This window comes from Ambystoma mexicanum, chromosome 5q (assembly GCF_040938575.1).
Source record: "Ambystoma mexicanum isolate Mex_15411 chromosome 5q, UKY_AmexF1_1, whole genome shotgun sequence".
NCBI lineage: Eukaryota > Metazoa > Chordata > Amphibia > Caudata > Ambystomatidae > Ambystoma > Ambystoma mexicanum.
This window is the reverse complement of record NC_090933.1, coordinates 991010086-991033011: the sequence shown is the minus strand read 5'-3', so window position 1 is coordinate 991033011 and position 22926 is coordinate 991010086. Positions and strand designations below refer to the sequence as shown.

Genomic DNA, 22926 nt, shown 5'->3' with positions numbered 1-22926 from the left:
CTATCCCCTTGGTTCATTCTGGCCCTAGAGACTGGTTATGTCACTTTTGCAGCTTTTTCATCCAAAGACGCATCCTTTTTGTGGTTAATAATTTGTCCACCACTCCTGTATTCATAAGAGTGCTACATTCATCTACATGTTGCATCTTCGCCGTTCTTTCCACAGGAGTGTGTTTTGTGCAGTATTTTGTAGTTCGTTTTTTCTTTGCAGAGGATCGGTTTGATTCAAGTATATATACACATTTTTATAAAACCTTGATTAGGCATTCTTGTGTTTGGGTCACTTCTGGATCACATTCACACCCCTCTTCAGAGCATAACCTTTCCTAGGCCCACATTACCACAAAAGGCAAAGGCGGTATATCTAACTGTGCATGCCCGTTTTACAATTATGATTGGGTTGGCGCTTGGTTTGTAGAAGTGTGAGGGCTGAGTGGGCATTTTTAGCCCTCACTCGTTCTTGTACTCAAGCAGAACAGATTCTAATGCGACACAGGAAGAGCGTCGGAACATCACTAGGAAGTTGTAGGGGAAACTTCCCTACAGTAGCCTTCAATCAGTATGTAACCACACATATTTATAGGTCATACCCCACTTCCCCGTAGAAAACGGAGGGGCAGGTAGAATCAACAAAGCACCTTTGTGGTAGCCAGTCCAGCGCTGCAAAGCCATGCAGTACTTCCGCTAGTCCTCCAGGGCCCCAGTCTCATCAGCGCTGCTCGCTCTAGCTTGTGACCCACTCATCAATGTTAAAGGGACCCATCTGCAGCCACACAAATATTACTAAATAGAGCAGCAGAAAGCATTAATTTCCTTTCGCGAGCAGACCACGTGAGCCACCCCAGTCACATTCCTGGTGCCATTTTATGGGCCCCTCGTCCCCAGCTGACCTTGACTCCAGCCAATCCCAGGCCTCACTCGGACTGCAAAAGAAGAAAGATAGTCCCTCTGCCAACACGAGCCTGGCTGGAAAAAACATTTATGACGAAGTATCCTCCTATCATCATATGACATTTGCTGTCCCTGCACCTCCTGAGTGAAGTCCAGAAAGACCATAATTCTTGAACTGCCCACAGTGTAGGTAGAGTGGTGACTGGCATCCTGGACAACCGCATTCATGTCATAAAAGTTAATTTGTTTCACCATAACAGCTGTCGAAAGGGTGCCTACCATCGGTTTCATGTTTGAGACACTGTGCTCCCTCAATCGTGAACCACATCAAGTAGCCCTTGATCCTCAGGGTGTCTACAAGGAGCGTCTACATAAATAGGTAAACGCTAGGGCCTTGCACACCCTCTGCCACTCCCAAGGATTCTCACGTTAATCATCTTCGGTAAGTCCGGTGCATCTTCACTCCTGTTCTCTAGGGATCTCATAGCCGCAGTGAGAGCATTGATCGTAGCCTGTTACACTGCAACTATGTCCTCAACGTTGCCCACTGTCGTCTCCACTTCAGTGACCCTCATTTACTTTCTTAAAATCACCTCTGACCAAGGACACTTCGATGCCCACCGTCTGTCTGTACCTTGTTCTTGAGAGAAGACCTGGATTCCTGTATTGCCTCCAATATCTTCTCCATAGTGATACCATTATTATAATAATAATTAGAATTGTTTTCTGTAACGCGTTTAATACCAAAAAGGTTTCTAAACCCAGACACGGAATTCAAACCCGTGTTGCTCTTCGTCGTCTTGCTTCCAAGACGAGCGCGTTCCCACCAAGCTGGACTACCCTTGCAGTGCCACTAGACACTACCTCTCCCCCGGCCTCTCGAGCAGCCTGCTGCGGTTTGCCTCTGCCACCCATATAATGCTCAAGTTTCTTCTGGTGCTGCTGACCTTTAACTATGTGGAGTCTGTGAAGCACAGCTCGCTTCTTTCTATCTGGCTACAATATGCTGTATGTTTCCAGCGCTGCGTCCTCCAATGCTCGGCTTTTCGAAGTGCACGCCCAGGCAGGCAACCATGTTTTATATCTCCAAACACCATCAGGGCAGACAGTCCGGGGCTGTGTACCCAACTGCACGTTTTCCAGCCCAAACAGGGTGCGCCATCAGCTGCGGTGCCCTTCCAAAGCCAGCACAGCCCTCACTGTACAACATGGCACGGTGGTCTCCAGCACCACATCACCCGCACCCGGAGATGATTGCAGGTACAGCAAGTCTGCCACGCCACCCACCAAGAATTTGCTGCGCCTAACAGGTGCCCCAGAAACGCCCAGTCTCTCCCAGCCTTGTGGTCCTCTGCAGCTCTCAGCAGCTCTTCTCCTGCTGCCACAATGACACTGCATACCCAGGAACAAGTATGGATAGAGCGCCACCACAGCTCCTCTCACCCAGGTAAATGAGTTCCTGGGGAGTGCATCTCACAGGCCTCCAACGATTCCGGCTGTGTGCAAAATCAAAATGACAGCCATCAAGCACCACCCTCAAGAACATAGACTGCCTCAAAGCATAATGAGGTTGAAACGCTATCGTGCCTAGGGCCTCCCTTAGCGTGTTAGCCTGCATGGAGCTCAGAAACAGGATCTTTGGATAATATTAGCAGGTACGGAGACGGTACACCGAGCCATTACATTTTTTCTAGCTCGACTCCTGGCCACGCCCCTCTGGCAATCCAGTCTTAACATCACTCACGACAGCTGGGTTGCAAAGTAAGATAGTTTCACACTTGTATAAACTGGTGGGGGAATGGAGCTCTAACACTACAACACCAGGAGGGCCTGGGAGGATGACACAGGAAACGAGATAAATGACAAGTGGATAAGCATATCTAAGCACACATACAAATGGTCTCAATGAATTATAAACATAGACCGCTACATTTTAAATGTACACAAAGAGTACAATACACCTAGTCTAAACAAGAAATTCGACCCCTCAGCCACTGGAGTATGTCCAAGATGCAAGATGGATGGGGCAGACTTCATACATATGGCCTAGCCATTTAAAGGGGTTCCATAGTTCACAGCTGAGGTAGCGTCCATTCTCTTTGGAAATTCAAGGTGAAGCCATCCGGCTGGACATAAAAACATGCTCGAGACTGGTCAAGAACATTCTATAAAGACATCATAGACCTGTGGGTATCGCACTTGTACTGGCCAAGCGCTTAGTGGCACTAACTGGTGGTTGCGGTCTCCTCCTAGAATACAGAAATGGCCTCAAGACTTGGCAGGAAACACAGAGAATGCGCCTCACCGCACAATTGGCCCATAGATTACTGGGACGCTCATACTTACAGGGAGACACAGACAGTCCATGCGACGAAACATCATTACCTACTTGGCCCACGATTGCTACCTCGGATGAACTCTGGTTAGCTACTTATGTACTGTTGTGAAGGGTGGGCCCGATTTAAGCCTTCGGTGGCTTAGGACAGCTTTTTCTTGCAGGCTGTGAGCAGCCAGTGTATTAAATCTTACTCATGGCGTACGGTATTCCAATCTGCAGAGAATGTAGTACTGTAGTCCAGAAGTTAAATCCAGTTTCTTTCAGAAGTGACTTTGGGCCATGGCAGCCGTCGGAATGTATGTGACCTATGAACCCGCCCTATGCCACTGAAGAGCAGTTGCTGCAGAGGTCAGATACCAATGCAGCAGGGCACATGTTTACACTATGCTTTGGCATTGGAGCTTTATACAAAAATAAAAAGGGGGGGGGGGGAACACACTTTCAGAGACTGATTACCTGCATCATTGTAGTCATCAAAAAACAAAAAAGGCCCAGGCTACCTCACCAGGTGGCAATCTTTCACTGGTAAAATATACACAGTTGTTAGATACTTAAACATCTTAGGAAAGAAGTCTGTATCGAGACAAGGTCTGTCATTAGGAGATGGGGACCCTTCTCAGTCTCTAGTCAACTTGCAGAGTGGGAGGCCTACTAGGGCCTGCGCCAGAACCAGTCCCACCCCAAAGACACGTGTGCGAGTTGGGAGTTTTCCAGTGCCTGTCCCTTATGTGCCTGCATGCTTGACCAACTGCTTCCTTAGCGCGGGAAAAGCCAGCGACCAACCTATCTGAGAAAGACAGCATGGAGCCGCCTGAACAGAAGCAGAATGGAGGAAATTGCTAGAGGACACAGAACAACTAATCCAGCCTTACTGTGTGCAAAGAGCCTTCCAGAGATTCCAATGCGCCCGCCACAAAGACAATATCATTACCTACAACAGGACCGCCAAGCGTTCCACTGCTCACACCCGTGTCCCGAATTTACCAGAAAGGCCCCCCATAAGAAATTGAACACCAACTACAATATTAAATGCATCTGGCGCCATTGCCTGATGCGTACGAAAAAGGAAGGGTGGGGACTTAAGATTGCTTTTGTAGATTTGCTCAACTGCAACACCTCCCATAGGAAAAGGAACGACAGCGGTTGGCCCAGGGAACCAGGTGAGGGAGGGAACCAATGGAAAGTGAAGGGCGGATAAAGAAGGGCACCAGAAATGGAAAGATGTGGGTTATTCGGGTGAGGTCCAGGGAGAAGGAGGACCACGAGCAGGGAAGGATGGTGCCAAGCAGCATGGAGGAGAATTGCTAAAGGAGTATGCAAGATAAGGTTTTGATTGGTAGGAGAAAGTGGTACTTGGGTTTGAGTGGAATGCAAGTTGGACTAATCGAGAGCAAGTAAATGAGAAGGGGACTGTAAGAGAAGGTGTGGGTGGAATGGGGAGGTAGTGTGGAAAGGGGACAGTTGGGGGGAGTAGAGCGTAAGATCGGAGGGTGAAGGTAGATGAGAAACAACAGGTAGATGAGAACAGCGGGTGGCTGGAAACAGCGGTCAGTACACTGTATATTCTCGTCTGCGGTTCCAGCCACCCGATTGGCTGAGCACCGTTCCTCAGGTGCAAATACATTATATCCCATAAGGGGAACTTAGACCAGGGACCACCCAATTGGTTCCCAGAGGGTGGATAGAAAAAGGTTTTTGCTTTTAGGCCATCACTATCAATGACAGGTCTTACAGAAAGGAGTTACAAATCACTAGAGACCATCACAGGTGTAAGGAAACCATTGCATTAACATTAAGACAACAGACACAAGTGATCACAGTTCAAGGGTGTCCATTGAACTTCAATTGGGTTTGAAAAAGGCCCATCTAATCCTAAAGATGGGAGCAAGCTCCGACCATCAAATAACGCAGTCCTAGTCGAGTCTGTCAAAATAAAAAAGGGCCTATACTAATCCATCTATTGACAATTCTTACTTCGAATTACAAATCACGTGGGAAACAATGTTACGGAAAAGAAAAAAGAAAAGTGTTCAAGAAATGATATGTCAGGATATTCAAGCCGTTGGCTTCACCTTTACCCGCGTTTTCAGCACAGGACAAGGCAGCACACAAGCTTAGCACAATCTCTGGCTTCTCTAGCACAAGGATGCAGTTCAGATCTCAATTTCAGGGCCTTCAGTGCCAAGGTCTCTTACTTCAAAGGGCCTGATACGAAAAACAAATATTCACAGTTCCTTTCTCCACAGGATTCTCATGCACAATTCCTTGGGCGATTTTCGATTCACCCCGGACCACCCTCCCACCACCTCTGCTGGGATCTCATCCATTTTGACACGCCTATTTTTATGTGTTTTTTTAAAAACATTTTTATTGGTTTTCAGGAGTAACATTCTCAACATTTCCCCCCCCCCCCACACCCACACACATCACCGTCCCCCCTCCCTCCCGGCTGGACCAGAATTCTTTCCTTGTCGAAGAGTGTTTGTGGGTCACGTATTGAATAGCTCTAGGGTCCAGATCTTGTGTGGGCACCATTGCACCATATAGTCACTTTGTTAGAAGGTTAGGTCTGTCCCCCACTCTTTCTGGAATTTTTTCCAACTGCAACTGCCCTGGATTTGATATGGTAACCATTCCATTGTGACATATGACCATACCTTCTGCAGCCAATCCAAGATTAACGGAGGGGATTGATGTTTCCATTGTTGCGCAATTGCTAGCCATGCTGCTATCAGCAGGCCCATGAAGATCTTTGCTCATTAGCATTTCCCTATTTCAGGGGTCCCACATTACGCTGAGCCATACTTTCCCCCCCACTTGGCTTATATCGTTAAACATCGCTTGCAGCTGCGTTTTCACCTCGGACCAGAATCCTTTGATACCGGGGCAGTTCCACCATATGTGTTTCCAATTCCCCACTCGTTTACAGCCTCTCTAGCACAGGTTTGATGTTTGCGGGTACATAGCATGGGGCCTCTCCGGGGTGTAGTGCCATTGGACCATTATTTTTTACACACCTAGTTTGTATTGCTCGTGTTAGTTTTGGAATGGCCCTCGAGGTGTACTCCCATTGCGTTCAGGAAACCGTTTGTTACAAAATACTTCTGTAGACTTCTTGAACTTATTTACAGGTACTTTATTTCAGGTTACATTAAGATGTTAACTTAGTGGAGCCTGGGTGATGGGACCCAGTTGTCTCCTGACAAGGATGGAACCTTGGAGCTGGATTCATTACCAAACATTCTGCTGGCTCACACAGCGTTCCATGCTGGCTCACATCAGCACTCCTTACAGACACGCACTGTTAGCAAGTACATTATAACACATCTCCTCGCTTTCCAATGACAACTCAACACAAGATGTCCATCCAATGACAACTCAAGACAAGAAGTCCCAACACAACACATACCCCTCCTTGCAAGGACAACACTAGTGCGGAAAACCCAGACGGGGAACACTCGCACGGACATGTCGGGCGTCTTTTAGAGAGATGCAACTCAATTACTGCGACGTTATTCCTACACATACTTCAGACCTATCTGCACTGGGAAGGCACTACCTTCCACTACAGTGGGACGGCATCCCTACACATACTTTAAACTATACTTCACTGTGACAGAATCCCTATACAGACTTCCTACTTCGACACACTGGAAGGCGCTACCCTCCCACACACACTGGGTCAGAATCCCAACACAGGCTTCACACTACGACACTGGTAAGGCGCTAACCTCCGCCTTTGGAACAGAATCCGTCCCTAGCTTCAGACTTAAAAACGTTCCATTCCCAAACACTTCTCTCTAAGCATTAACAAGCAACATCATACCAATTCCACACATCAACTTGCTATGAGTCCATGTGTGTACAACACCACTATGGGCTAAAAGTCCATGCCGCTTTATTGCAGCTTATTTTTATGCATTTCACATTCCTTTAAAATTCTAAAAGTCCATGTTGCTCCGTCAACGTAACCCTAGAATTCCTCAGGTGGTTACTTCTATCTCACTCGCCTCTCTATTACACCTTTTACACCATGGACTACCAACTCCCACACTTTAGAACATGACATTTTTCTCTAGAGTCCTTATAAGTCCAGTACAACCTAAACACCCCCAAATAGGTTATACCTAGATTATGAGCATTGACCCACTCCCAGCCATACAGTCTCACAAAGTCATGCACATCCTCATCCTATTTTTAACTATTAACTTTATGCCTGTTCTCATTTTACTTCACAAAAGGATACATGGCACCTTACTGGCCAACTTCATCTTGTGCCACTGCTTTCCGCTACTTTCGCATTCATGGCACTCAAATGTCCTTTTGAGATGTGCCTTCTACGCCAACAGCAGCCTTCACCATTCAGAACCTGCGGGCCAGATCTTCATTAACCTTGTGAGCTTCCGGTACTTGCCTGGAAACGTCAACATCTGTGCTCTTCACCTTTATGGAGCGATCCTCATGAATATCTGTGATTTCCTCTTTATCGTTCCACCGTGGAACGGTCTCCATATCCTATGTCCACTTCACACCTCAATGCTGGGTATGCCTCCATCGCTCCTGAGTGCGGCCTTATCAGATCAGGAGCCACAGACTGCCCATCTCTGGAAATGCTGCTCCTCTGCTTCCAGGGGACATCACCTCATGCAGTAGGGTTCTTTACTCTCAACCCTACACGGCCTCACTTCATCTCTGTGACACACGCCCGTGTTCAGGCGAGCGCAACAGCCGCAGGATTCACACACTTGGCGTTCCATTCAATCGCCATTACCCCGCAGCACACAGTGACGTCACCATTGACGGTGATCAGAGTACTTGAAGCACCGACTCTACTCGCAACAGTCGACGCAGCAAACTTCTTGGCTCACGTTCTAGATACTTCCAACCCCTTCATGGCACACAATTAGCTGGGAGGCAGTGGGACTCACTTGGGCTCCCACACGTCTTATCCAACTCGTGTTTTTAGTCAATCTCAAACTTCTCCATTAGGAACCTGCCCTGGGTTCGATCCTGGCGCTTCCTTCACTGCACAAGGACGCCCTGTGGGCACTTCACTAGACTTCCCTCTGTGCTTTACATTTGGCTGCTACATTTTCCCTTTTTATTCTTCACTGCAGGGACTTCATCACAAAAGCCTCCATCTATTGGCTTAGCTACTGGGGCTTTACTTTTCGCTTAGGGGCTTAGCTTCTTCACACCCCCCTCCATCACTTCAGCTTCCACTTGAAAGTCTATGCCCCTTATCTTAACTGAGGTGCAATATCTTCTGCTTTGTTACTCCTTCCCTTGTGCATTGCACCCCTAGGTGATGGGACTTAATTGTCTTTGGGGGGGGCAATGGTTTCTCTCCTTCTGCTGCAGCTCCCCCCTCAGCAGGTTTCTTCTCCTCTGCCCAGGTTCTTGGTAATCCTCGTCGCCAATGTTACAAAGTATCTCTGTAGACTTTTTGAACTTATTTACAGGTACTTCATTGCAAGTTACATTAAGATGTTAACTTAGGAGACTGCTGGGTCCCATCACCCAGGCGCAACTGACAAGGCTGGAACCTTGGAGCTGGATTCAATACCAAACATTCTGCTGGCTCACACAGCATTCCATGCTGGCTCACACCAGCACTCCTTGCAGACATGCACTGTTAGCAAGTATACTATATCAGTTTCCCCTAGTGAATTGTCCCACTTTTTCATATAGTTCCAAATGATCTCCTTTTGTGTATTTAAAAACTTGTACAGGGCTGAGACTAGCTTCTTTGTGCCTGTGTGGGTTGTTAAATAAGAGCTCAAACCTGGATGCTTCCCGTCCTTCCACCGGACTCTTTCGCAACCTCCGAGACTCTTTCACTCTCTATTCTCCCCTCTGGCCCGACTTACTCTGCAGGGCACACTCTGGATGTTCTGATCTCCTCAGACCTTCCCCTTTTGATCCATCTCACCACTCCTCTCCCCTGGAGTGATAATTTTCACCTTTCCTCCCATCTCACCCCCTCGGGTGAAGCCAACTGCTGCACTGCCACCTACCTTCTCGGTTATCCGACCCATGAAGCAAGTGTCAGTTGAGGCTTTCGCCGCCACTTCCTCCCCACCCCCCTGGCTGAGTCACACCCTGACGCAGCCCTTTCCATGCTCACTCTGCTATATGAGATACTCTTGATGCTCTTGCCCCGGTCACGAGGATCTGCTTGAACCCCAAAGCCAAGTGCAACTCTTGGTACGACTCAGACCTGGTCACCCTTAAACGCTAGTGCAGGGTGGCTGAGAGGAAATGGCGTGCTTCCGGTATATCCTCTGACAAACTGGCCTGCCGCCTGCTCCAAAGGCAATACCGGCTCTCTGTCCGCACCAAGAAGAGAGCCCATATCCAAGCCTGCATCTCCGCAGCATCCAACAACCCGGCCAAACTCTTTAAAATCTGCAAAGAGCTGGCCAATCCTGCTGCAGTCTCTACATCTGCACAGCCCTGGCCTTTCATTTCATCTCCAAAACTCAAGACATCCTGTCCTCTCACTGTTCCTCTCCCCTTCCATCCGCCACTCCCTGCTCTTCCTCTGGCCGTTCTGCAACTACTTCTCCCTTCTTCTCTGCCCTCCCCCCCCCCCATTTCTCCTCAGACAAGGTTTCTAGACAAATCCAATCTATGAAAGGCTCATCAAAACAGTTTCACCCCTGTTCCTCAAAAACCATCAAGGACCACCTTGACACCCTGGCTGCTGCTCTGGCTGATTTCTGCAATCACTCCTTCGTCACTGGAGTCGTCCCCTCCCCCTGAAGCACTCCCTTGTGCACCCTCTTCTTAAGAAACCCTCTGCCGACCCTTCTTGCCCGGCTAACTATCGTCCATCATCTCCAACACTCGTTTCCTGGGCAAACTCCTGGAAAAGCTGGCCATCTCCCAGCTTAATCTTCACTCTGGATCTGTTGGTTGTCTGCATGACCATCAGTCTTGCTTTAGAGCTACCAGAAGCACTGAAACTGCTCTCCTGAACACAACCTTGATTCCAACATCCCCTGTGTCCTCACATTACTTGATCGTTCTTCTGCCTTTGACACGGTCAACCATGTGACCCTTCTCAACAGTCTCCATGATAGCCTGGGTATCACTGATCAGGCCCTGGCTTGGCTGACCCCCTTCCTCTCCGATCAACCCTCCCAGGTCCAACTTGGGTCCTTCCTCTCCTCCATTTCTATCCCTACCTGTGGTGTTCCCCAGGGGTCTAACCTCTCTCCCTGGCTTTTCAACCAATACTTGGCACTTCTTGCCCACAGCATTGCCGAAATATGCCCCAACTTTCAGTGCTATACAGATGACACTCAGCTCATTTTCAGGCTCCCTTCTGCCACTTATTCTCCTTCTCATCTCTGACTGTCAGCCATTCAGGAGTGGTGTGCAGCCAATGATCTCTGCCTTAATGCCAGTAAGACTGAGATTCTCCTCATCGGCACACCTGCTCCCTCCTTTCCTGTCACTCTCTGACCAGCCTCTATTGGCCCTCTTCCTGCTCCCACCTGCAAGGCTAAAAACCTCAGGGTCATCTTCGACTCCACACACTCCTTCTCTCCTCACATCTCTGTCGTCTCTAAGAAGTCACACTACCAGCTGCACCTCCTCCGAGTTATTCTTCCTTTCCCCAGAAGCTCACTGTCGCCAGAGCTCTGGTTTTCTCTAGGCTGGACTACTGCAACAGCCTCTTTCTAAATCTGTCTGCCTCTACTCTCCGCCCTCTGCAACTCATCCAAAACAGGACTGCGAGACTTGTCCTTGGCCTCAAGCCCGGGTATCGTATCTCTCCAGGACTGAAATCTCTGCACTGGCTCCGAGTTTTGGTGAGGGTTAGGTTCAAAACCCTCTGCATTGTCCACAAGGCCTTCTGGGGTCTGGGGCCTCTATACCTTCAACACTCATCCTAAATATCTTCCTTCTCCAGCTTTTCGCTCATCTGCCTCAATTTCCTTAGGATCAGCCGCTTCTTCAAGAAGCGAGTTGGTGGTAGATCTCTTTCTTCTGCTGGTGCCTCCCTCTGGAACAGCCTCCCTGCTCATCTGAAACTTGGAGAACCATCTTCAGTTCCGGAAGCACCTCAAGACCTTTCTCTTTGCTTCTGTTTTCTCTCCTCCTCTCCCCTGCTGATCTCCAGGCTAAAACTGAAACTGCACTAGTTACCTGGTCACCCTCTGATCTCGGGCCCAGGTCCCCTCCCGGCCAGTTGCACACCTGCACTGCCCCGCTGGCAGCCCTTGCACTCAGGGACTGTTTCTGTATCCCTACAGCCCCTTCAGCACTTGACGCCTGATGCCTGCACTTCAATTTATTATTTATTTTACTGTTTCCTATATGCTGCACTGCCCCCTCCCTTTTGCCCCTGCGCGATCTCAATGTCACCTGGCCTAGTAGGATTGCAGTCTGTCTTCCCTGTTCCCCTCCCTTGCCTCGTAGCGCCTTGAAACACTTGTGTATAGGCGTGTTATAAATGCCATATCATCACTGGTTGTCTTGGACTTCCTTCTCATCAATCTTTGCCTTAGGTCGGGGCCTCCTCAACTCTGCCATTCACCCGGGAGGGAAAACAGGCAGCCTCCAGGCACCTGTGGCAAGAGAACAGAAACAGTTCAATGTAAGGGGGGGGGTGGTGGGGTTAGAGGTCTTGGAAGCCTTCACTCTCCGCCTCTTCTGCTTTGCAGACCTTGCCGGGCGCACATACATCGCTCCACAAGTCAGTCCAAGACTGAAAAGGATCTGGGGGTTCTACGCTCTGCTCTGTGGCACCCCCTTGTGTCTCGCCTTCTCCTGACTCGCAGACTGCCAACACTTGGGGATCATCTGCTGGTCTCAGCCGTGTAGCCTCCCTGTACCAATGCTGGGCTGGCCCACTGCTTTCTCCCAGTGCTTGGGCTTCAGGAAGGGAACCTCTGCCAGACTCAGCCTTGCAGCCTCTCTCCTGGCGTCCCCAGAGCAACTGACCCATCTTGCTCAGCACCCTTCCTTTATACACCTGGAAGATGTTAACAGGTTGCAGTTGTTGGGTCAGGGTTGGGACTGCCTGACTCCATTAGTGGGACAGGCTACTGTCAAGATGTGATAGTTTGTTTTCTGTTTCCTAAGGGGTTTTCCTTGGTAATCCTTATACTTTTAGTAACTCTCTTCGTCTCAGTCCCCGGGTATTGCAATAGGGGTATGGGATTATGGGAATTGTGTTCCACAAAAATAAAAAGGGATAAAGATGATGTAGATTTTGGTCAGGAAAAGGGGTTTGAATGTAGGGTTGTTGAAAAGTGGGTTTCGAGGTATGAGGGGTAAAACTCATGTTGGAATTTAGGGATGTTCTTTGTTTTACCTGATGGTTTTGCCTTTTTCCTTACAGAAAGGTACTGTGGTAAGATGGGAATAACATGACAATTGAGGGGATGTCGGGTAAGGGTGTATCGGAACTGGAGGAATACCATGTCTCGACCGAGGGTGTGTCCCCCCCCATAGTCCCCACGGACCCCCTCCCTAGGTGATCCTCCCTCGCTCGTCCACGACATGGTTGGGATCCAAAAGCGATGCTGGCCACTTGAACAAAGGATTTACGAGAATAGCCTGGGAGAAATGCCTCAGGTTTCTCAGAAAGGGTTTAGAGAAGACTGTACTAGGAAGGCACCGGCCTGTAGTAGACGCAAGATATATGAATGCCCCTTGGTGATCTCAATTTCATATTTTCAAATAATACCCTTGAACATTCGAGAGTTGGTGTGTTCTTGAGGCCATCGGACAGTAGACAAACCACAGCAAAAATGCCTAATGTGTGTACTAAATCCCAGTAAGCAGACACAATCAACTCATACTACAATGAGGGTCCAGTATCTAGTGATAGGCACAACATTTGTTCATTTATATAGCGCACCTAACCCTCGGGTATCTGGGCACATTACGTCTGGTTACACATTAAATTATTAGAAAAAAAAGCAGTGCGTAGGTATGTTGCGAGTGCATTGCAGAAGTATACAGATACGACTGGTATATACGGGTCAATAGGATGCAGAATACATTTATAGTGCCTCCTTAGTAAGGAGCCAATTTTGTGCATGTTTTACTGAAGCAAAAGAATGAAGGTTCGACTCGTAAGGCTACGGGCAGGGAGTTCCATAGTTTTGTCACTAATACAGGGAAGCTACTGTCTCCTGCTTTCTGTAGCTTAAATCTAGGAACATTGAGGCAGTGTAGCTGTGAAGACCTAGTGGGTCGGTTGGATAGGTTTCTTGTGAATTTGCAAGCCAAATATTTAGGAGCTAAGTTAGAGAGGCATTTGTGGGTGAGTGCTAATGTTTTTAATGCGATTCTGTCTTTGACTGATAGCCACTGGGCATTACGTCTTGCCGACGATGTGATGAGGTCTAGTGATGATTAGGGCAGTTCTGAGTGCATTATTTTGAAGTATTTACAGTTTTTTAAGGTTTCGCTTATCGGTTCCTAGATACAGGGCATTACAATGATCTAATTTAGATAATATAAGGGCTCTGGCCAGTGAGGCGTAGCTTGCTGTCCACAGAATGGTTTGCAGACGTTTATTAGTTTGCAAGTATAGGCTGTGGCCGAAGCTGTCACATTGACTTGTCTAGTCAAAATCAGTGAGGAGTCAAGGTAAATACCAAGAGTTTTCACTTCCTTGGACACTTATGTTGATGCCATAGATAGTAAAGGATTTGAACTGGCTATCTAGTTTATTTAGTCTGGTTTGGGTGCCAATGAGAAGTAGCTCAGTCTTATCATTAAGACAGAGGCCATCCTTGCTTGAATGATTAGGTACATTTTGTTAAGCAATTTTGTGTCAGTGTCGTAGTCCCCAGTGATCGTGATAAGGATCATCTGCATAGTTAATGTAGGCGACATACAAATGGTCAAAGTTATCAAAAAGGGGAGTAGTGAAAATGTTATAAAGTGTTGGGAAATGATCAGCAGCCTGAAAGAATATGCAACACAGTAGGAATCCGCTTCAATCGAAGTCAAAGGGAAAATGAGGTTAAAGTCACTCTGCGAAAATCTTCGACCACAGGGATATCAAGAATAACCAAACCCAGGGCCTAAAGATCGATACTCATTGCAAATGATACTGAAAAGCTGATTCAGGAAGCCCCTAACCACCCAATAGGTACATTTCTTCTTTTCAGTTATGATTACAGGATCCAAGCGGCCAGGAATTTGAGCCCTAAAAAAAGTATTTAAAAATAAAAACATTTGACTATCCGAAGAATGGATAGTCGTTGGTGAAATGGCCTGGAGACGTGATCAGCATGACAGGGCCGAGATCAGGCAATGAGGGAGGCTGGCAGGAAGGAGGTCGTACAGAAAGAACCTCCAGCAGCAGACAATGGAAACCTAAGATAAACTCAGGACACAGGATTCAGCCAGTATGGCCAGATTTGGTTCTTAAAAACACAAACAGTCCATAGACTGCAGAGATCAGGAGCCCTCCTGCTGGCGAGTAAGCTACTTGCCTTCAAGAAAATCTGATCAGAATTGAACAGAAGTTCAGGGCCTCCCCCAGATATACCCATACATACAGGGGCTGGTCTAAGCCAGCCCACCAATCACACTCGCAGGTTAAAAACAAAGTGTTAGTTGGCCAGCCAATATCGTTGGCTCTAAAACAATCACGCACACCACCCCCGCAAGATGTGAAATGGCTGGCACAGGGCCAAGTCAGAGATGGTCCACACCAGTTCAAATCACTATAGAGGGTGCATGGCTTGATTCACAACCACCATTTTAGGCTTTTCTGAGGATATTTTTAAAATAGAAAAACCACACACATGGTACCCAATGACTAGCAAAATAATTCTCAATTGTGCTGCCAATACAGTGTGTTGGCGTGTACGCATGGTGAAGTCAAAATTAAAAGTACAGCTGCTGACTCCCCAAAACCAGTGTAGGGAGATTCCAACACCTTATAGCCAAACTGGGGGACCTAGGAGCCTTCAGGGCAACCGTGGGACCATATACTCCAGAGTCAAAAACTATTGCATTAGCAGGGGTACGTCAGTGCCTATGACCAAAAAAAATATCCAAGAGTCCAAAAGGAGAAATGGAAAAATGAAAGGTCAAGAGGTCCCTAAAAGGAAGTACAGAATTCCCAAAAATGAAATTCTGTCCAAAGAGACAGGACCTCTTAGTTCAAAGTAGAGGTTCCCTTTTAGGAGAATCAGGATTCCAGCAAGTATCCAGAGCAGTATATTCTTCCCTCAGCTACTCTGATGTAGTTCCAGCTAGTAAGTGGCAGGTTTATCGGAACCATTGGTAAGCCAGTCAGAGAAATACCTTGCTGTCTCCTGATCACAGTGGTTTCATACATCAAAATCGTGCATCCCTCTAGCTAAATTGGCAAAGCTTGTGTACATTATCTTTATTTGTCTAGGTGCATGGACATTCTGTGTAAATCATAATCTGGGTCTCCAAGTGACAGAACGTTTGGTAGAAGGACAAAAATATTAAACAGTATTGAATACTCAACAAGAACAATTGCAATTATTATAATGGTAGCCAACATAGAGCTGGTCGGAGGAAGAGAAACACATTTTAAAAAAGGACACTTACAATATTATTGACTACAAGTTGTGCTAAATAACAAACATGTGCTGCCATCACAGCGATCAGAAATGCACAACAGCCTTCACGTCTACTCGTTTAAACAGATAACTGGTAGGTGTCAAGAATATACCTTGAAAACGTACCTTTGCAATGCGCCCTCAACTGGTCTTTCCATCCACACTCTATTAACTTGGCTCGCAGCAACTCTTTAAGGCTGCAAAATCAGAGAAACTTTTAAGGCTTTGGTTTCGCGTTGACTATATTGCCACAAAGTTGGGCAATTCCTCAGTATGCAACATTGTTTGTTACCTTTTAACATCAGTTGTCAGTTACTAGACACTCTGAACCATTAATTTGCAAACCATGCCACTTACCGCTCCCGTTCACCAGTTTCTATTAGCTTCTGATTAATGGCTGCTCTCATTTGTGCATCTTTATTCATGTTGAAAGATTAATCAATTTCCACAGACCTATGAAATAAACATTACAAAAAAAATGACATCTGCAAATGTTTCCAAAGTTAAAACAAGAAACACTACATTTCAATGCAGTGATACTTCTCCAAAATGTCCATTTAGAATATTTTGTTAATCAAAGTTTCCATAGCATTCGTGAGGCACTACGGTAGCAGTGGAGTTTAAGAGCATGTAAAACAAGGAAAACGCCTGCACCACTGATGAACAGACAGAAACGTAAGGCAGCCTAATTCCATTAATCTTGCCTTACCCTCAGTTACCTTTATCAAACGCACAACACAAAGAATCAGAAAATGGGCAGCAGGCGTTTCATCTTGCTGTTCAGAGTTACATCATATGCAAAGCCTTTTCTTTTTGCAAGAACTACTCTGAGCTGTATAGGGAGGCACTCCTACCTATCAGCTCAATAGCCATGGACATATGTTTGCAGCATGGTCATATTCAATTGACACCAAATCTCTTTAAAGGCGCATTACTGCCATTAAGAGACCACAACTGATTTGTAGGCATTTTTTACCATTGAATTGCACTTTGGGTTTTTGGGATTTCTGGCTTGTACAGACAAGGAGACTTCCTCCAGACCCAAGCATTCAGCTCCATTCTCACTACTATTCACAGGAGACTGCAGAGAGTAGGGCAGTTTTAACCATTTTAATATCACAGTGGGAAAGAGGAGAGGTATTGGGAAGGCAGTTCATTTCACGAGGTGGTTAAGAGAGAGTTGAGCAGGCACATGCCATTAATGAGCCATTATGTTTTTGAGATGGTTTACTCATTTGGAGTAGAGATATAGGCTAGAAAATGACAGCAGCAAACAGGTTCCAAGATGGCTGCCGTTTAGGAAGGGCAAGCAGTGGCTCGCTCCGTCTGAGGTTTACGGCCAAGTTAAAGGAGGGAGACCTGGCTTTTCCCATTAGTTGATCTCAAACTGGGATAGGACTTGCTGTGGCCCCCATCCTATTCACGTAGGGAAACGACGGACTGCCACAGCACCCCGAAAGCACTGCAAGGGGGCCCCGCCCCGATTCTCTGGATTGCTGGACGGCCTCCAGCGGAGGCTTCAAGACCCAAACCCCCTCAGAAAAATCCCAGTTCCGGGTCCTCGCGATAAAACTAGCTGGGGTTGCTGTGGGCCGAAGGCCCCCCCACCAGGGATGAGTGACTTGGGGACTTACAGATGAGAGGCCCCGATCGGGAGAAGGCAGTCCATCAGTAGCAGGGAGCCGGGCAGGTGGCTGAGGAGAAGCTTTGATCACCGAGGGACAACTACACGAAGCCAGGAACTGGCCACATGGTTTGCTTGGAGGCAAGACTCAGTGGAAATACCACTTGCAGCAGGGAGCTGGATAAGCCGCAATATGGTTGTGGACTACAGCTGATTTCAAGCATTTCAGAGTATCATCAAAATATTTGGTCCGGGTGTCGGGAGAGGGGCAGTGTTTCTGAACAGCAGAAAACAGAAATCCTCTGTGCCCCCCCAGAAGATCAGGGTATGCTCCAAAACTCTCAGCACCATAGAGCAACATAGCTAGAGCCTTTACACCAATGATTTCACCGCACTTGAAAGTAGAAGGGTGCGATGAAGATCCGGTAAACTCTTGCCGAAAACACAGTAACCCAGGGAAAACCTAACAGAACCGGCAACAAACATCAGATTAAGTGCAGAGAGAGGAAAAGACTCGGGAGGGACGGAGCAAGATAGGTGGCGGGAAGGAGCCTACCGCAATCGAAGGCTCCCAATCATAAAGCTCCAAGGTCATAAACTCAAGTTTGTTGCTTAGCCCTTTGTCGCCTCCACCTGTGGGCCAGTTTGAGAGAGTCTCCGGGGCTTTGCAAAAATGCTCCCAACTTACTCACAGACATAAGTCTGGTTAGCCATCTCGGCACTTCCCATACAGAGATTTTGCAGCTCGACCTGCGGTGGTCACACAAAGCCAATTTAAACAACGATTGAAAAGGTTGCCCCCCCCCCCCCCCCCTCCTCCTCATAGAAACTGACATATCCAATCTGCACAACAATAGCCCCATGTCTGGCACTAGGAAGAAACTTAATCAAACGGGACAACCAGATTCCTTGCAAAAACAACCTAAATCTCTGGACGCTCTATGGGCAACAAGGAAAAGCCTGAATGGGACTAAAGCTACACCAAAACAACAAGGACAGCATGAAACGCAACATGGAACGCAAGACATGGCAGCATCCGAGGACGATTTCTTGAAAAGCTTCCAAGAATTTGGAAACTAATAGAATAGGTCCCAGGATCACAGAACCAGGTACTCTGCCTCGCAATGTACTGGCTGCAAGCACATGCTACCCACAAAAAGAACAAAATATTGGGAGAGGCAAGAACGGCAGCCACAATAATGCATAACAGTACAGAGATTCAACTTTACCAATATCTATCCAGACTGATCCTACTAAAGCGTAGAGACATGTACATGGTGGTACAGACCCTTCAAATGCGAGGAATCAGATACAGGTGGACTTCGCTTCGGATTAACTTTCAACCTTGATGGCAAACAAATGACTGCTACGAGGGAATCGGGTATGGTGTTATTACATATCGAAGAGGACACTCAAGGCGATTCCCCAGATGGAGGTCAGGCGAAAAAGACGACGAATACAAAGGCAGGTCTAATGGGTTTCCATGAATCGACAAAAGAGGTCTTGCAGAGGCCCATAAACAAAAGACAGAACTCTACTAAGGTGCCCACCTCAAAACATTTAATCAACCATCCAGGTCCATTGATAAATGCAGCGAAGCAAACTTGGTCAAATTAAACTAAGATACACAGACCGAACGGTTTGAGACATCTTGGACTCTTTTCTGTTCAGGTAGCAGATTGGAGAGTTAGGACTCTTTGCACCCAGCCCTGGGAAGAAGGGCGAGTCACAGCTGGGGGGAAAGGCCCTGGGATACAATAGGTACTGTGCTTCACACCAGGGGACAGTTTTAGGGAGGGGGGGATTGTTAAAGTTATTAAAGCCGTTGTTCAGATTGGGGGGGAACAAACAGTGAAGGGTGGGGGGCATTCCCATTTTGTTGATGACTCATGCAGTACTCGTGACTGGATTATGCTGGAATGTATCATGCGTAAGGCTTAAAAAGTACACAGAACAAAGTTCGAATGTTTATCGTGGAATGTGAGGGGTCTTAATACCCCACAGAAGTGCACGAAAGTGGAACATCTCTTGAGGCATCACCACCCTGACTTGATGTCACTCCAAGAAACCCACATAAGAAAGGCGGATAAGGGCAAACTCTGTCTACAGCAATATCCGATATTATTACAGGCAACAGCAGACCATAAAGTGGTTGGTGTGCTAATAGCAATAAAGCAAGGCCTGGGGATCCAAGTTGTCCGCATTAAACACCATAAAGAGGGTAGATTTGCATTTGCATTATTAAAGGTGTTGGCCATGAAGAGGACGGTAGCCTCAATATATGCTCCAAACACTGGCCAAGAAGGCGTTTTGAAAAACATAACTGTGCAATTAGAATCCTTTATGGAGAGAGAATGGTTAATAATGGGGGGCTTCAATATAGCCTGGGATACAGATCGCGATCACTGCAAAATAACTAAATGTCACACGCTCCCCTTCGATAGCCCTGAGGAGGAAATTTGTAGACTTGTCCTTAGTAGAGACATGGCTAACTAAGAAGGGGGCAGAAACGGGATACACATTCTATTCGCAGGTACATGGATCATTCCCCCATAAAGATTTTTTATGGATTTCTACTCCACTCCTGGTTCTAATTTCAGAGATGAAGACTTACAATTACCCTTTCGGGTCATGCCCCAATTAAGGTGAATTTTAAGATTCCAAAAATGTCAAATAAACTTTGGTCATGGAGATTCCCGCCATCATTACTACACGACCAGGTGGTTAAAAGAGGTCATGGCAAGCCAAATAAGTGTTTTTTCCGCATTAACTCAAGAGGGGGAAACCTCAATTAATACCATATGGGACGCGTTTAAGGTTACACTAAGAGGGTCACTCATAGTGGCGGAGGCTAATAGACAAGAGGAGTCTAAAATGTTTGAATTAGAATTGGAGAGGGAAGTGGCACAAATCCTAAGAAAATGGAGTCGGGCCCACAGGTGCAGAATGAGTATCGAGCCGCTGTAGGAAAATTTTAATTTGTATACCACTAAGAAAGCAAAAAAAGCACTCCTTTTCTTGAAATAAAAATATTCTATCAAAGCCAATAAGACAGACCCTCTTTTAGCTAAACTTCGCCAGAAGGCGGCCTCAAGGATAATTCAGCAGATCAAACTGCCCTCAGGCAAGCTCACTTCTGAAATTACCGATTATCTCTACCAATTACATCTCTTCTACTCTATATCAATCAGATCCCAGATGCACAATCACAAGAAGAATATTTAGCGCCGGTCACTCTTCCTCAACTATCGCCGACAGATGATCAAATATTGGAAGCACCCATCACCCAAGATGAGGTACTCAGTGTCACTTGCGATCTCCCTTTGAACAAGTCACCTGGTCCAGATGGTATTCCAGCTAGGCTCTATAAACCCTTCAGTAGCTTGCTGGTTCCGACGTTGACTCATTATATAATTCCGTTATAGACACAGGGCAAATCTCCCCTTCTATGGATGAAGCGAAATAATTATCTTCCCGAAACCTGGGAAAGATTGAACTAATTGCAATCTACAAAGTTTTGGCCAATCGATAAGGAAGAGTTTATGCCCTTCCTTATCCATCCAGATCAAACTGGTTTTTATAAAACATAGGCAAACGCATGAAACCATCAGAAGAGTATGCCATGTCCTGGAAAAGGTGGAAAAGAAACAGACCCCAGCAGTCTTAGTATCTATAGATGCAGAAAGGTCTTTCGATAGAGTAGAGTGGCCATTCCTTTTTTTTTAAATCCTAAGCAAGATTGGATTCGGCCCAAGATGTATACATATGATTAAAACTAATTCTAACAATTCTGGCGCACGCCTATCAAATGGCCATATTTCTCCTCCCATCTATGTAAAACAGGGAACCGCATATTCACAAAGTGCTTCCTAAATGCTGTTTTGCTGAGTTTGGCTGGGTCGTGCCGCTTCCTCACATCCACGTTCTGAAGAATACCTTTGCTGGTGGGATTACCAATATTGACTTGCCGCTATCCTTGAAACATTGAGTGATACAGGACTTTACTTAGCTACTCATTGTACTTATCCATTGAGATATATTCATTTTCAGTTAGGAAACCATGGGCCCCGCCCACTTTACCCACAACCACCTAAAAAGCACAGGCACGCGTGCATTCATGTAGTGCTTCCTAATTGCTGTTTGTTGGTGAGCTGGAAGGGCCGAATCATGTGTGTAATTGGGCGCTTTTGATTTGTTTATAAACACAATCTTGACGAGTGCATGTCCGCGCTGTACACATTAATTTTAATGTCACCAATGCCACCAGCAAACGATCTAACAAAATTACTAATAGAAACTAAAAATACTACGAAACGTACAATGCACACCTTGAATTTAACTCGAAGTGCTGGCTCGGTTAACCGGGCGAGAGAGAGGTCTTTGAATAATAACATTTGAAAATATTGTTCCGATGTATCAACTCAGAGCCCAACTGCGAGAGACTATTCGATTACTGTCAATGACAAATGAACTTTGGAAGGAAGGTGAACCTGAAAGCATGTTTACCACGGTCCCAGTAATTAACTTTTGTAACCCACCTGACTCCCTGCTGGCTGCAGGTTTTCTCTTAGAGACGGAGCAGGAGGGCCTTAACACACGCGCGCTGATGGCAATAGAACACGCTAACACCGTAGTTCAATTTCATAATACTCTGGCATTATCACAATCTATGTTAAAGTCACCGATATCTGTAGTACTCAGCCTTCGGTGGGAATGATTGCCAATAATGCTCGGATTACTTGCCGGTAATCTTCATTACTCCTAGTCATACTCTTCCTCGTCACAGTACTTCATGAGGCACCGGCCTCATGACACAGGACCTATTTCTTTAAATTCCTATAACTCCTCCCCCACATCCATTTCACTCAGTTTCATATTACCAAGCCGGAGCATGGGACCTTTTTGCGCAGGGAGGATGAGGAGGGTGGTCGTACTGTGACGAGGAAGAGTAGGACTAGGAGTAATGAAGATTACCGGTAAGTAATCAGAGCATTACCTCCATGTCCACTCTTCCTCGTCCCAGTACTTACTTCATGAGGTATACCAAAGCAGCAACGGGGAAAAGGTCCCAATGAGACAGAGCTAGAAACAGTGCAGCAAAAACACCCACAATAACTCTTAATTCACATACCCACAGACAAAACTGCAACCACGAAGGAACCAACCACCCCACCCCCCCACCCCCTCGAGTGGGCCCAGGAAGCCGCCAAACCCCTGGCGGACCGCCCCTGACCGTGCACAGGCACAGGCAGGCCAGAAGCCTCATAGGCCCTGGAGATCACAACCCGGAACCACCGGAAAATGGAAACCCCAGATGCGTTATGCCCAGCCCCAGCCGGACCACAAGCAATCAGAAGACTATCAGATTGGTGGAAAAAAGCAAACCTAGCCAAATACTCCAACACGTCCCGCCGGACAGAATGTTAAGCCAAGCCACCTCCTTATGCATTCTCGGATCATGAAAGAAGTCAGGGAGAACCAGATCCTGAGAGGTGTGAA

General features: G+C 46.8%; 1 protein-coding gene across 2 annotated transcripts in view; it reads right to left on the bottom strand.

Annotated features, from left to right (window-relative positions):
• ENY2 (ENY2 transcription and export complex 2 subunit) overlaps positions 1 to 22926 on the bottom strand; it is an 86316-nt gene that overhangs the window by 10974 nt on the left and 52416 nt on the right. For both annotated transcript variants that reach the window (XM_069621513.1, XM_069621514.1), the window contains exons 2-3: positions 16161 to 16256; positions 15930 to 16000 (exon numbers count right to left, since the gene is read on the bottom strand). In XM_069621513.1, the coding sequence (XP_069477614.1) occupies positions 15930 to 16000; positions 16161 to 16228 (139 nt within the window). In that variant the 5' untranslated portion in view covers positions 16229 to 16256. The remainder of the gene's footprint in view (positions 1 to 15929; positions 16001 to 16160; positions 16257 to 22926) is intronic.